This window comes from Geotrypetes seraphini, chromosome 17 (assembly GCF_902459505.1).
Source record: "Geotrypetes seraphini chromosome 17, aGeoSer1.1, whole genome shotgun sequence".
Lineage (NCBI taxonomy): Eukaryota > Metazoa > Chordata > Amphibia > Gymnophiona > Dermophiidae > Geotrypetes > Geotrypetes seraphini.
In genome coordinates this window covers 49,272,015-49,288,206 of record NC_047100.1, presented here as the reverse complement: position 1 = coordinate 49,288,206, position 16,192 = coordinate 49,272,015, and the positions used below count along the sequence as shown (strand labels likewise).

Here is a 16,192-nt window from a genome sequence, read left to right as displayed (position 1 = left end):
TGTGATATTTCCTATTATATAAAGCTGCCTATTTCTTACAGTATTCACAAGATTACCAACAGCTTTACCAGCCTCAGACAACATCATTGGACTCCAGCAGTGCACCAGCAACAGGTAATCACTTATTCTGAAGATTTATTTCCATGCCAGACCATTCCAAACAAGTGGGTTATGTCCCCCTTCAAGTAGGTAGAGCCGAAGGGGGAAAAAAACTCAAGAGCTGTCTTTCCTCTTATAGCAGTCTTATACTGCCTTCAGCTCCTTGGTAAAAAGAAGCATTTGTCACATTTTCTCATTCTGCTAGGTTAGTCCAGCACATGGAGACAGAAAACACACTTTCCAGTGACACCAGTAGTATAAGGGCATGTATACCATATGCCAGTATGTTCTCTGATGGACATGCTGGAGTGGACAGCTGGACAAGTGTTAGAATTACAGGTTCCCAGTCTCTAGGCTGCCATCTTTGTTTGACTAAATCTGGATTCATCTTCCAGGCCAACTTCCTCTGGTCGTAAAGCCCTTGTCAGCTACTGGAGTAGGCAAGCTGGTCAGTAGTGGTGGTTTGGTATTTGCCTTTATCCCAGGACAAGCAGGCAGCATATTCTTGACTGATGGGTGACGACACCGACGGAGTACCGGCACTTTTAGAGTGATTGCACTCTAAGAACTTGGAAAGTTCTAGAGGCCGCACCGCGCATGCGCGAGTGCCTTTCCGCCCGACACAGGCGCGCGGTCCCCAGTTTCTTAGTTTCCGCGGAGCTAAGAAGACGCGTTTTTCAACGGCTGTTGAAATTTTTTTCTACTTGCCTTCCCGCTCGCGTAAACCTTTTGGCTCTATTGCCTTTTTTCTTTTGTTTCATTTTTGTAAAAAAAAAAAAAAACTTTAATTTTTTTCTTCATTTTTGGTTTTTCCCCGGCGGGGCCTTCTGCCACCATCGAGGCCTCGGCCTTCGATTTGGCTGAAGCCGTTTTTACGTTCATGCCCCCTCAGCCAGGGTTTAAAAAGTGCCAGCGGTGTGCTCGGCCTATATCTCTCACGGACCCACACAACTGGTGCCTACAGTGTCTGGGTCCTGAGCATCAGGCTTCCACCTGCACCCGCTGTGCTACCTTAAAAAAACGTACTCTAAAAAATTGCCAGATACAACAGCGATTACTGTTCGGTGCCGAGATGTCCGACCCCGTTCCATCGACACCGGCTTCGGCACCTACTCAATCGGCACCTTCCTCTTCGACGCCGCGCAACACCGCACCGGCGTCCCAGCACTCAGGTAAGCCGGCTAAGAAGCCTTCCCCGCTAGAGCGTCCTCCGGTCTCGAGTGCAGCGAGCCCAATCCTGCCGACCGTGAGGCGCCAGCGGAAGCGCTCCGCCCCTATAGAGGTGAGTCCCTCGACATCTGGCTCCTCATCTCCGGGGTGTAGAGCGGCACCGCAGGTACCGCAGAAGAAAAAGGCGGTACCGGTGCCCTCCCTTGATGATCGCATTGCGGCCATCTTACAGGTACAGCTGAAGGAGCAGCTCCAACAACTCCTTCCAGCTATCCTGACACCGAACCTTCCGGTGCCGGTCTCGTCTGAGCCGCCGGTACCGAGAGTGGAACGACCTATTCTGTCTACTTCCTCTCTTTCGGTACCGGTACACTCGACCTCATCGGTGTCGATGCCAATCCTTGCACCGGAGCCGACAACTCAACACCAGTCGGTACAGACCTCGGCTCCGATGCAACCGGTAACATCTCCCGGTACCGCTTCGATGAGGTCGGGTAAGTCGGTACGCAAGTCCCGACACCTGGAACCATCCACCCCTGAGTCTCGGGATCGTAGTTCCCATATTCGAGACCCTGATCTGTGGGGTGATTCCAAAGAGCCTTTTCTTTCAGAAGGTGAGTGTTCTTCGGGGGAGGATGAGCCTGATATTCCTGATCCTTCCTCCAAACATGATTCCACGTCTTTTTCGTCATTTTTAAAAGACATGTGTGAATCTCTGTCTATTCCTTTGGAGGCTGAGTCTAAAAAGTCTAAGGCCTTTTTAGATGCTCTTGATTTTGACCAGCCTCCAAAGGAATTTCTGAAACTCCCTCTTCATGACATCTTGAGGGAGACTTTTTACAAAAATTTAGAGACTCCTCTCACTGTCCCGGGAGCTCCCCGTAAATTGGATTCCCTATATAAGGTTATCCCCATTCCAGGTTTCGATAAACCCCAACTTCCACATGAGTCTCTCCTGGTGGAATCCACACTGAAAAAATCCTCAGGAGCTAGTGTGTATGCTTCTGTCCCTCCTGGTAGAGAAGGCAAAGCCATGGACAAATTTGGTAAGCGTCTCTATCAGAATGCGATGTTAGCGAATCGATCTGGCAACTATGCTTTTCATTTTTCTTTTTATTTGAAGCATCTCCTTACCACCATGGCTTCCTTTGAGCAATACCTGCCTGAGAGGAAACGTTCGGCCTTTCGCCAATGCTCTTCTTCTCTTTTTCAGCTCAGAAAATTTATGGTAAGATCTATATATGACACCTTTGAACTTACCTCTAGAGCAACGGCCATGTCTGTGGCCATGCGTCGCTTAGCCTGGTTGAGGGTATCCGAACTTGATGTTAACCATCAAGACCGGTTAGCAAATGCACCTTGCTTAGGGGATGAGCTGTTTGGAGAATCCATGGACTCAACTACCCAAAAGCTCTCCGCTCATGAAACACGCTGGGATACCCTTCTTAAAACCAAGAAGAAGACTCCACCAGCACGTCCTTTCAGACAGCAATCCACTTACCAACGCCGTTATGTGGCTCGTCCCTTACAGTCTGCCCCTCAACAACCTAGGAGACAGCGTCAACAGCAGAGGCAAACACCTAGACAGCAGCAGCAGCAACCTGTCAAGTAGCTTCCTCAACAAAAACCGACTCAGCCCTTTTGACTTGATTCTCCAGGGCATAGCCAGCATCCAACCATCACCACTCCTGCCTCAACCCATAGGAGGGCGTCTATCTCTTTTCCTCAGCCGGTGGGAAGTTATCACTTCGGACCAATGGGTCCTCAACATCATCCACCACGGCTACTCTCTCAACTTTCAAACCCTCCCGGGCACAAGTCTACCAAAAGAGTCTGCTTTGCATACTCCCCAGTCTTCCCTCCTCCTTCAGGAAGTTCAATCCCTCCTCCTTCTGAACGCCATAGAGGAAGTTCCTCCGGAGCAAAAGGGGCCGTTATTTCCTAGTCCCCAAAAAAACAGGAGATCTCAGACCTATCCTAGATCTTCGCGATCTCAACAAATGCTTAGTCAAAGAGAAGTTCAGGATGCTCTCTTTAGCCACTCTTTACCCTCTTCTCAATCAAGACGACTGGCTATGTTCCCTCGATCTCAAAGAAGCATACACTCACATACCAATCAATCTGGCCTCCAGACAGTACCTACGCTTCATGATCAATCATTGTCATTACCAGTACAAGGTACTACCCTTCGGCCTAGCCTCCTCTCCAAGAGTGTTCACCAAATGTCTGATTGTGGTGGCGGCTTTTCTACGTTCCCACCACCTTCAGGTGTTTCCTTACCTGGACGATTGGTTGATAAAGGCAAATTCACCTCAAACAGTTCTTCAGGCCACCAACCAGACCATCCTATTTCTGCGTTTGCCCAATCTACCCAAATCTCATCTCATCCCCACGCAGAGACTTCAATTCATTGGAGCAGTCTTAGACACAATCCTCATGAGAACGTTTCTGCCATCCAACCGTCTTCAAACGCTTCAATCTCTATGTCAGCAGGTGCTTCCTCAACGTTCCATCTCTGCCAAGCAAATGATGATACTCTTGGGTCACATGGCCTCCACAGTTCATGTCACACCACTTGCCCGTCTGCACCTGCGCACTCCTCAATGGACCCTGGCTACCCAGTGGTCCCAAGCGATGGATCCTTGCTCACGTCACATATCTGTAACATCATCTCTTCGTCAGTCTCTACAATGGTGGTTGACATCCTCAAATCTATCCAGAGGTCTTCTGTTCCATCTACCTCCTCATCAACTTGTCATCACCACCGACGCCTCCCCTTATGCCTGGGGAGCTCATTTGAACGAGTTCCAAACTCAAGGCCTTTGGACAGCCCAGGAAAAGAAGCATCACATCAATTTCCTGGAACTCAGAGCAATGTTTTATGCCCTCAAGGCCTTCCAACTTCTTCTCTTCCCTCAAGTCCTCCTGCTATGCACAGACAATCAAGTTGCAATGTACTACATCAACAAGCAGGGAGGGATGGGCTCTCGCAGCTTGTGCCAGGAAGCCCAGAAGATTTGGACGTGGGCCACGGATCACCATCTATTCCTGAAAGCTATCTACATTCAGGGAGAACAGAATTCCTTGGCGGACAAGCTCAGCAGAGTTCTCCAGCCTCACGAATGGACACTCGATCCTTTCACTCTGCAGTCCATCTTCGCTCAGTGGGGCACTCCTCAGATAGACCTCTTTGCAGCTCCTCACAATCACCAGCTGCCCCTATTCTGCTCCAGACTCTACTCTCCTCACCGTCTGGCAGCGGATGCATTTCTCCTCGACTGGTCCAATCTGTTTCTGTATGCTTTCCCTCCTCTGCCTCTCATGTTGAGAACCTTGTTCAAGCTCAAGAGGGAACGAGCCACCATGATTCTGATTGCTCCGAGGTGGCCCAGGCAACATTGGTTCTCCCTTCTACTTCAACTCAGTTCCAGGGAACCTTTTCTTCTTCCACTGTTTCCTTCTCTGCTTACACAGCATCAGGAGACCCTTCTACATCCCAACCTCCAGTCTCTGCACCTGACAGCTTGGTATCTCTCGGGCTGACTTCTCAAGATACGCTTTTGTCTCAGCCTGTTCGTTCAATTCTGGATGCCTCCAAGAAACCGGCCACTCTGCAATGTTACCATCAGAAGTGGACACGTTTTTCTTCCTGGTGTTTTCTCCATCGTCATGATCCCACTTCCCTTGCAGTGGAGACCTTGTTGGATTATCTTCTTTCTTTGTCTGACTCTGGCCTCAAGTCTTCTTCAGTCAGAGTCCACCTAAGTGCTATTGCGGCGTTTCATGAGCCAGTCCATGGAAAGCTCCTCTCAGCTCATCCCTTGGTGTCCAGGTTCATGCGGGGTCTTTTTAATGTGAAACCACCTCTTAAAGCCCCTCCTGTAATCTGGGATCTCAATGTGGTTCTTTCCGTCTTAATGAAACCTCCATTTGAACCTTTGGCTACCGCTTCTTTCAAGTTTCTCACTTGGAAGGTTCTTTTTCTTATTGCCCTTACCTCTGCCAGGAGGGTCAGTGAGCTTCATGCACTAGTTGCGGACCTACCTTTTACAGTCTTCCATCATGACAAGGTGGTTCTGCGTACACATCCAAAGTTTCTCCCTAAGGTTGTCTCTGAATTCCATCTCAACCAATCCATTGTTCTGCCTGTCTTCTTTCCGAAACCTCACTCGCATTCTGGAGAACAGGCTCTGCATACTTTGGACTGTAAGCGGGCTCTGGCTTACTATTTAGACCGTACTAAGCCCCACAGATCATCTCCCCAACTTTTTCTGTCCTTTGATCCGAATAAATTGGGACATCCTGTTTCTAAACGTACGTTGTCTAATTGGCTGGCAGCGTGCATTTCATTCTGTTATGCTCAGACCGGACTGACACTGGAAGGTTCTGTCACGGCCCATAGAGTCCGAGCTATGGCAGCATCTGTAGCTTTCCTCCGTTCCACTCCTATTGAGGAAATCTGCAAAGCTGCCACTTGGTCCTCAGTTCATACTTTTACATCTCATTATTGTCTGGATGCATTCTCCAGACGGGATGGACACTTCGGCCAATCTGTTTTGCAAAATTTGTTTTCCTAATGGCCAACCATCCCTCCATCCCTCTTTTTGTTAGCTTGGAGGTCACCCATCAGTCAAGAATATGCTGCCTGCTTGTCCTGGGATAAAGCACAGTTACTTACCGTAACAGGTTTTATCCAGGGACAGCAGGCAGATATTCTTGCGTCCCTCCCACCTCCCCGGGTTGGCTTCTTAGCTGGCTTATCCTAACTGGGGACCGCGCGCCTCTGTCGGGCGGGAAGGCACTCGTGCGTGCGCGGTGCGGCCTACTAGAACTTTCCAAGTTCTTAGAGTGCAATCACTCTAAAATTGTCCGTACCGGGGCTCCGTCGGTGCCGTCACCCATCAGTCAAGAATATCTGCCTGCTGTCTCTGGATAACACCTGTTACGGTAAGTAACTGTGCTTTTTGTTCACATAAAGGTCCATAGCCATTTTTAGTGCTTCTTTCAGCTTACACTGGAAAAGTTTAGAAATTGGCACGACGAGTGAGGTGATTAAATTTGCGGACAATACAAAGTTATTCAGAGTAGTGAAGACGCAGAAGGATTGCGAAGACCTACAAAGAGACATAAATACACTCGAGAAATGGGCTGCGACATGGCAAATGAGGTTCAACATGATTAAGTGCAAGGTGATGCATGTCGGTAACAAAAATCATATGCACAAATACAGGATGTCCAGTGCTATACTCAGAGAGAACCCCCAGGAAAGAAACTTGAGAGTACTTGTAGACAAGTCATTGAAACCATCCGCACAATGTGTGGTGGCGGCAAAAAGGGCAAACAGAATGCTAGGAATGATTAAGAAGGGGATCACAAACAGATCTGAAAAGGTTATCATGCCGTTATACCGGGCCATGGTAAGTATCCACCTGGAATACTGCATCCAACACTGGTCGCCATATATGAAAAAGGACACAGTACTACTCGAAAGAGTCCAGAGAAGAGCGACAAAAATGGTTAAGGGACTGGGGGAGTTGCCGTATAACGAGAGACTAGAGAAACTGGGCCTCTTATAATATAAGAACATAAGCAATGCCTCTGCTGGGTCAGACCTGAGGTCCATCATGCCCAGCAGTCCGCTCACGCGGCGGCCCAACAGGTCCAGGACCTGTGCAGTACGGTAATCCTCTATTTATACCCCTCTATCCCCTTTTCCAGCAGGAAATTGTCCAATCCTTTCTTAAACCCCTGTACTGTACTCTGCCCTATTACTCCCTCTGGAAGCGCATTCCAGGTGTCCACCACTCGTTGGGTAAAGAAGAACTTCCTAGCATTCGTTTTAAATCTGTCCCCTTTCTTTTTTTTTTTCCATTATATTTTTATTTTCAAATTTTACAAAAAGTGTACATAATAATAAAATACATTTGATATATGCATGGTATCACTTTTATATCTAACACAATGTATGTCTGAATTTGATTTTCCCCTTCACCCTCCCCCCACCCTTTTATTGCTTTAATATAATATTTTCAAATTTTATAAAAGTATACAACATATTGGAATACAATTGATATTATTCAATAACATATTTATATTTACTACAATATATTCTAGATAAATTTTATTCATTTTCCCTCCCCCCACCCTTCTATTATTTTTTAATCATTTGTTACATTTTGTATCATATATTATAATATATTATATATAAATTGTTTTCCTTATCCCCCCTATATGTGTGTCATAAAAAAAAAAAAAAAATCTCTAAAAGAAGAAAAGAAGAAAAAGTATTCTATTATTTAATCATTGCAGTATTTTGTCAATGGCCCCCATATTTTTATAAATTTATTATATGTCCCCTTTTGTACTGCTATTGTTCTTTCCATTTTAAAAACATGGCATATTGTATTCCACCAAAATGTGTAGTTTAGGTTGTTGTAATTTTTCCAATTGTTAGTTATATGTTGAATGGCAACCCCTGTCATAATTAATAAAAGTTTATTATTTTCTGGTGAAATTTGACTTTTTTTTCTCATCATTGTTCCAAATAAAATTGTATCATATGATATTGCAATATGATTTTCCATTAATTTATTAATTTGTGGCCAAATTGAATTCCAAAATATTTTAATATAAGGACAATGATATAATAAATGATCTAATGTCCCTGGTTCTAGATTACAGTGCCAGCATTTATTGGACTTAGAACTATCTAATTTTTGCAAACGTGTAGGGGTCCAAAAAGCTCTATGTAATAAAAAGAACCAAGTTTGTCTCATAGATGCTGACACTGTACATCTCATTCTCCAAGACCAAATTAGTGGCCATTGAGATGCAGTAATTTGATGCTTAATCTCAATGCTCCAAATGTCTCTTAGACCATTTTTTGGTTTTTTATTCAAATATCCAGATATTAATTTATACCACAATGCGGCTTGATGTCCTAGGAAGTCTGCTTTAAAGCATAAGAACTTTAAACTATATTGATTGTTTAATGATTTCCATTCAGGGAACCCAACCTGAATGGCCTGCTTCAATTGCAACCATTTAAAACTTTGTGTTTTATTAAGACCAAATCTATGTTGCAATTGTGAAAAATCCAGCAGTTTACCTTCTGAAATAATATCATCTAGAGATCTAATTCCTGCAGTAATCCAGTTCTTCCAAAGGATTTGAGCTCCGCCAATTTTGATCTTGGAGTTTATCCATATGGATTGATTAGTTGATTTATATATTGGGATGGGTGTTAGTTTATCAATAAATCTCAATGTTTTCCAAGTATCCATTATTATTTTATTTTCTCTGTATCTTTTAGGTATATTAATACTTGGTAAATGAACTAAATTTAGGGGAAACATAAGGCGCCATTCCAAATATAACCAATCAGGTGCATTATCTATAAGTTCTGGGAGGATCCAATACATACCCTGACGTAGAATATAGGCTTGATGGTACCTATAGAAATTTGGAAAATTTACCCCTCCCTCCTTAATTGATTTTTGTAAGGTTACTAAAGCTATTCTAGGTGTTTTACCAAGCCAAAGAAATTTTGTTAAAATTCTATTAAGCTTCTTATAAAAGGACCCCTGAAAATAAATAGGTATCATACTCATTTGGTAGCAAACCACAGGCAACATCATCATTTTAATAGTTTGAACTCTGCCCCACCAAGATATATGTAATGGGTTCCATTGTTCACATAACTCCGTTACTTTTTTTAATACATATTTTTCATTTTCTTTTACAGTATCTTCAATTGTTTTTTTAACTTGAATGCCTAGATATTTAAATCCTTCTTCTTTCCATATGAATGGAAAAATATCAAATAATCCTTTTACACAGTAAACATTCAAGGGTATAATTTCAGATTTATTCCAATTAATTTTATAACCTGAAAATTTGCCAAACTTATCAATTAATTCCAATAAAGAAGATAAGGTAGACTCTGGATTTCTCAAATAAAGTAAAATATCATCAGCATAAGCCGAAATTTTATATTCCATATCTGAATATGGAATTCCTTGTATCTCCCTCGTTTGCTGTATTGCTAACAATAAGGGTTCTAATACAACATCAAATAACAAAGGAGATAAAGGACAACCTTGTCTAACTCCCCTCTGCAATTGAAAACCATCAGATATCTTATTATTAATATTTAATCTTGCAATCGGGAAGCTATACAATGTTTTTACCATTTGTATAAATCCAGAACCTATACCAAACCATTCTAAAGCCTGATACATGAAATTCCATTCTACCCTATCAAATGCTTTCTCGGCATCTAATGAAACTGTAAATGCCGGTTCATCCATTTTTTTTGATAAGTTTAGCATGTGAAATAATAGTCTAGAGTTATTGGAGGAATGTCTTTTAGCAACGAAACCCGTTTGATGCATATCTATAATATGTGGGAGAGCTTTGGCTAATCTCAAAGCCAAAATTTTCGCCAAAAGTTTATTATCAACGTTTATCAAAGATATAGGTCTGTAGTTTGAAACCAAAGTAGGATCTTTATTTGGCTTAGGTAAAACAATTATTATTGATTCAGCCATAGTACCTTTTATATTACCTTTTATAAGTTGTGTCTGATATAATTTTAATAAATGTGGGGAGAGGATATTTTGAAATGTTTTATAAAATTCTACTGTGTAACCATCACCACCTGGAGCGGATCCAACTCTAAGAGATCTCAATGCTGTTTCTAATTCTTTTAATGATATAGGTTCTTCTAAACTTCGTTTTATATGATCAGGAATCTTAGGTCCATTTATTAAATCTAAAAATTTTTTTCCATCTTTTTGTTTCTCCAAATAAGGTTCGGAAGAATATAGATCCTTATAAAAATTTAAAAATTGTTTTAATATTATATTTGTTTGATTTGTTATTATACCATTATCATCTTTTATTCCATTAATATTAGTTCTCCTTTTTTTTGCCTTAAGATAATTTGCTAATAATTTTCCCGTCTTATTAGAATTTCCATAATACACCGTTTGTTTGGAAAACAAATCTTTTCTTATCATTTTTGAAGTTAATTCATTATATTTACCTTTTACTTTCAAAAGAGCTTGCAAAACTTCATATTCCCATTTACTTATCAATTTAGCTTCTAATATTTTTATTTCTTTTTCTAATTCCATATATTGTTTTTTAATTTGTTTCCTAATAAAAGCTGAATATGATATGATATTACCCCTCATAGTTGCTTTAAATGCATCCCATACATTCTCTATAGATGTATCTTCCACTAAATTTATTTGAAAAAATTCATTAATTTGTGTTTTAAAATTTTCCAAAAATTTGTTATCCACAAGCAATGCATTATCAAATCTCCAAAGAGGTCTATTATTTTCTAATTGATCTAATTGTAATTCTATCCATATTCCCGCATGATCCGAAATGATAATAGGATCAATGGAGGCTTTAATCACTTGTTGCACTTTATTTGTTGAAACAAAAATATAATCTATTCTTGAAAATGATTTATGAACCTGTGAACAAAATGAATACTCCTGATCATTAAAATGAAGAATACGCCATATATCTTTCAAATCACATGATCGAACTAAGTTATCTAGACCTAAAGATTTAATGTTTTTACCTGGTTTTTTATCCAATAATGGATCCATTACAGCATTAAAATCTCCAGCCACCACTAGATTAGAGGCAGCCAGTGGTAATAACATATTTTGTAGCTTTTTGAAAAATTCTGATTGATTCGAATTAGGGGCATATATATTAAATAACGTCAGGGTATCATTTCCCATACCTATATCGATATGTATCCATCTTCCATGTGGATCTGAATTTTTTACCTTTATATTGGCCATACATTTTTTATTTATAAGGATTGCAACCCCTGCTTTTTTACCCACTGCTGGAGCAAAAAAACATTCTTTTATCCATCCACCTGATAATTTCTGTGATTCCTTCATATTAAGATGGGTCTCTTGCAGACAGTAAATATCTGCATTTTGTTTTTTTAAAAATGTTAATATTTTTTTCCTTTTAATTACGTGATTCAGGCCATTGACATTAATAGAATATATTTTAAAAGACATTATATATTTTAATACTTTTCATTATCTTATTCTTCCTCTCCTCTTTCATATTTAATAACCAAAAAATTTTCCCTATGACACACATATTTAACCCTAATGTATCTCCCTTAATTATTCTAATAAATATTCTTCTTATCCCTCCCTTTCCCACCCAATACATTGGCTGCTTAAGGATACACATTGGAACTATAATCCTAACATTCTCCCCATTCCAGGCAATCAATATTTAATTGTTTAAACAAATTTCCCTTCTATCTATCTATATTGATCTTTTATATTTATTTAATCATTTTCCATAACATTTTATTGATGTATCATTTTCCATTTAACAATATGTTAATTTGTATTTCCTTAGTATTATGATTTCAACATATAATTATTTTAAACTTATATGCAGTGTATTATTTAATAATTTTCATATATTCTGTTCTTTCTTTCATATAATTATTATTGTCTTTTCTTTGTATTGTTTTCCTCCATTTCTTCAAATATTTCGATATGTTATATTTCCTAATTTTTCATAGAGTCTTCAAAATCTTCTTAATATATTATGTTAATATATCATAGGTTCTGGTTTAGAAAGAAACTCTTTTAGTTTTTCGGGATCCTCAAAATATAAAGACTTGTCTCCAGATGACACTCTCATTTTCGCCGGATAGTATAGACCATATTTAAATCCTTTTTCTTTGAGTAGAGGTCTCATATCTAGTAGTCTTTTCCTTTTAATTGCTGTGTTTTTGGCGAAATCTGGTAAAAACCATAATCTTGATCCTTTATAATTTAAGTTTTTATCTTTTTTTGCAGCATTTAGTATCTCTAGTGCTTGTTGGTATCTCAACATTTTGAAAATGATTGGTCTTGGTCTGTTTTTATTTTCTAAATTTTTTATTGGGATTCTATGCGCCCTTTCAATTTCAATTGTTTGTTTCAAGTCTAATTGTAGAATTTTTGGAATTAAATTTTCAAGGAAAAGGATAGTATTTTTTCCCTCTAAATTTTCTTGTATTCCAAAGAGTTTGATGTTCTTTCTTCTTCCTCTATTCTCGTAATCCTCCAGTTGATCTTTTAATTTATTTAATTCCAGGTTGTCGTTTTTACATCTTTTTGATTCACATTCTATAGTTTCCATTTTTGATTCTAGTTCAGTTGTTCTTTTGTTGTTAACTTCCATTTGTCTATGTATATTTAAAATTTCTTCTTTCATTTCAGACATATTAGTAATAGTTTCTTTCAGCATTTGTTTGATTTGTTTTAATTCTTCCATGACTTCAGCTTTGCTTAATGTGTCTGATTCTTCGATAGGAAGTGGTATCTTGCTTGGTGTTATTTGTTCTTGTTTCTGTCTTTTTGCAGATGTACCAACCTCATTTTTGTTTTGTCTGGTACTTGCCATGTTATTGTTCTCTTTTTCTTGGTTATTATTATTTCTTGTATTTAAATCTTTTAGATTTGGTATTCTTAGGTTTTTAATCTCTTTTCCTTCAAGACTTTGTTATATATTTGAATTAGAAATTTTTTCTTTTTATGCTCTTTTCTTTTTCCTTTACCTATGTTAGTTTGAAAATTCTTTTCTCACTTTCACTTTTTCAATGATGTAGGGGAACTCTTTTTTTTTTTCCCTCCTCTTACAAGCCCAATCGCAGCTCTGATTAAGGAGAGCAACACTTTTTTAGAGTTATTTTTCCTATTTTGACCAACTTTAAGCAATTTTCTTCTGTTTTTTCTCAGCGTCTCTCAAATTCCTCAATGTCTTGCTGTTTCAGTTTTTTAAAGTTCCGTTGAACCTTTTCTCTGTCTCCTCTCTCACAAGCCCAATCGCAGCTTTGTCAGAGGAAAGTGATATTCAATTCAGTATTTATTTATTATTAGTAAGCTGACATTTATTTGTCTTCAGTGCTTCAGCACCCAATTTCTGAGAGAAAATGCAAGTCCTCCTCTCTCTCAATTTTTTTTTTTTAATCCCCTTTTTTATCAGAGAATAATCTTTTTTTTTCCTTTTTTTTTCAATATAGCTGGTCAGAACACAAATTCCTTTTTCACAATTTTTCCAATCAAACTGATCTTTCACTTGTACTTCGTGGTTTCAACGCTGCATTCAAGTTCAATGAAACCGCCAAAATCACAAATGGTTCTCTGCCTTCCCGTTTCTTGTCCGCACTTATCTCACTTCAACTGCCGCAATTCAGGTTATCTTTTTTTGGCTATATTTGATCGGATCACAATCTGATTATCTGGTCTTTCACATTCATCAGCATCAGTACTGCTCCAAAGTCTCTCGAATCAGTTGAAATACAGACAGTTCTCAGCTTTCCTGACTTTTAACAGCTTCCTCTTTTTTTTCTGTTTCAGTATATATTTATTCAGAATAAAAACTTTTCTCCTCTTTTTTTTCCTATTTCGCCAAACTGTTCAATCACATCTACCACGCGGTTTCAGCATTCAAACTTCAATAAACCGCCAGCACAAACGGTTCTATGTCTTCCCGACTCTCATCAGCACAAATCACGCTTCAAATATATCAATTCAGCTTTTTTTTTTCTTTAGTTATATTTTGTCAGAACATATCCATTCTTTACATTTTCTCAATCAAACATATATCTCATAGTCTCTTGAAATCGCCGACACTGACAGCTCTCTGCTTACCGACTCTCATCAGCTTTTTTTTTCCAGTTTCAGTTCACGTTCGTCTCTCAGTCTCAGCACTGCTTTCAAGCCTCTCTAAAACCTCCGAAAACACAGACTGCTTTCACCGACTCCCATCAGCTTCTTTGTTTTATCTGATCAGAATATAAACATATACCTCAGCGCTGTATTCAATTCTATGTAACCGTCAGCTCAAACGGCTCTCCGCTTTTCCGTCTCCTGTCTGCACATACCCTTCTTCAAATACCGCAATTTAGGATTTTGTTTTGTATCTTTTATTCAGCTTTCCTTATATATACTTTTTATACAATTATTTGAAGGAAAAATAATTTTTTTCTTTATTTCATTGCCTGGATGGTGAGGAGCTTCAGGATCACACCTCCATCCGTGCTCGCGCTAAGCCACGCCCCAATCTGTCCCCTTTCAACTTTTCCAAGTGTCCTCTTGTTCTTTTATTTTTCGAAAGTTTGAAGAATCTGTCTTTCTCTACTCTCTCTATGCCCTTCATGATCTTATAAGTCTCTATCATATCCCCTCTAAGTCTCCTCTTCTCCAGGGAAAAGAGACCCAGTTTCTCCAATCTCTCAGCGTATGAGAGGTTTTCCATCCCTTTTATCAAGCGTGTCGCTCTCCTCTGAACCCTCTCGAGTTACGCCATATCCTTCCTAAGGTACGGAGACCAATATTGGACGCAGTATTCCAGATGCGGGCGCACCATCGCCCGATACAATGGCAGGATAACTTCTTTTGTCCTTGTTGTAATACCCTTCTTGATTATGCCTAGCATTCTATTTGCTTTCTTAGCGGCTGTTGCGCACTGTGCCGTCGGCTTCATTGTCATGTCCACCATTACCCCCAAGTCCCTTTCTTGGTTGCTCTCATTCAATAATATCCCTCCCATCGTATAGTTGTACCTCGGGTTTCTGTTTCCAACATGCAATACTTTACATTTCTCAACGTTGAACTTCATCTGCCATCTCGCCGCCCATTCCCCCAATTTGTTCAAGTCCCTTTGCAATTCTTCGCATTCCTCTTTAGTCCCAGCTCCACTAAATAGTTTTGTATCGTCCGCAAATTTTATTATCTCACACTTCGTGCCTGTTTCTAGATCATTTATGAATATATTAAATAGCAGCGTCCCTAGCACTGAGCCCTGCGGAACACCACTCGTGACCCCCATCCAGTCCGAGTAGTGGCCCTTCACCCCTTCCCTCTGTTTCCTACCCGCCAACCAGTTTCTGATCCATCTATGTACGTCTCCGTCCACTCCATGGTTCTTCAGTTTCCGGAGTAGACGTTCGTGAGGCACCTTGTCAAAGGCTTTTTGGAAATCAAGGTATATGATGTCTATGGGGTCTCCTCTGTCCATCCGTTTGTTAATTCCTTCGAAGAAGTGCAATAAGTTCGTTAGGCACGATCTCCCCCTGCAGAAACCATGTTGGGTTGTTTTCAAAAGTTCGTTTCTTTCCAGATGTTCATCGATGTGTTCTTTAATCAGTGCTTCCGTCAGTTTCCCCGGAACCGAGGTCAAACTCACTGGTCTGTAGTTTCCCGGGTCACCTCTTGATCCCTTTTTAAAGATGGGCGTGACATTGGCTATCTTCCAATCCTCCGGGATCATGCCTGTTTTCAAGGATAGGTTGCAAATTTGCTGCAGTAGTTCCGCTATCTCCTCCTTTAATTCTTTCAGAACCCTGGGATGGATTCCGTCCGGACCCGGGGATTTGTCAGTTTTAAGTTTTTCTATCTGCCTGTGTACATCATCAAGGCTCACTTCCATGGATGTTAATTTTTCTGCTTGATTTCCATTGAAGATTTGTTCAGGTTCCGGTATGTTGGTTGTGTCTTCGTTTGTAAATACAGACGAGAAGAACATGTTGAGTCTTTCTGCGACTTCTTTCTCCTCCTTCACCGCTCCCTTCCTGTCTCCTTCGTCCAGCGGTCCTACCTCCTCCCTAGCTGGCTGTTTCCCTTTAACATATCTGAAGAACGGTTTGAAATTTCGTGCCTCCCTGGCTAGCCTCTCTTCATACTCTCTTTTGGCTTTTCGAACCACACGGTGACATTCTTTTTGATACTTCCTGTGCTCCTTCTGGTTCCCTTCAGTTTTGTCCTTTTTCCATTCCCTGAATGAATTTTTCTTATTGCCTATCGCTTCCTTCACTATTTTAGTCATCCATACTGGGTCTTTTGTTCGACCCTTTTTGCACCCCTTTCTGAAT

At 40.1% G+C, this 16,192-nt stretch overlaps 1 protein-coding gene across 1 annotated transcript in view; it reads left to right on the top strand.

Moving 5' to 3' along the window:
• Nucleotides 1-16,192, top strand: part of RBM5 (RNA binding motif protein 5) — a 333,945-nt gene that overhangs the window by 217,898 nt on the left and 99,855 nt on the right. Inside the window, exon 15 of the mRNA XM_033925757.1 lies at nucleotides 42-114. Within this exon, the coding sequence (XP_033781648.1) occupies nucleotides 42-114 (73 nt within the window). The remainder of the gene's footprint in view (nucleotides 1-41; nucleotides 115-16,192) is intronic.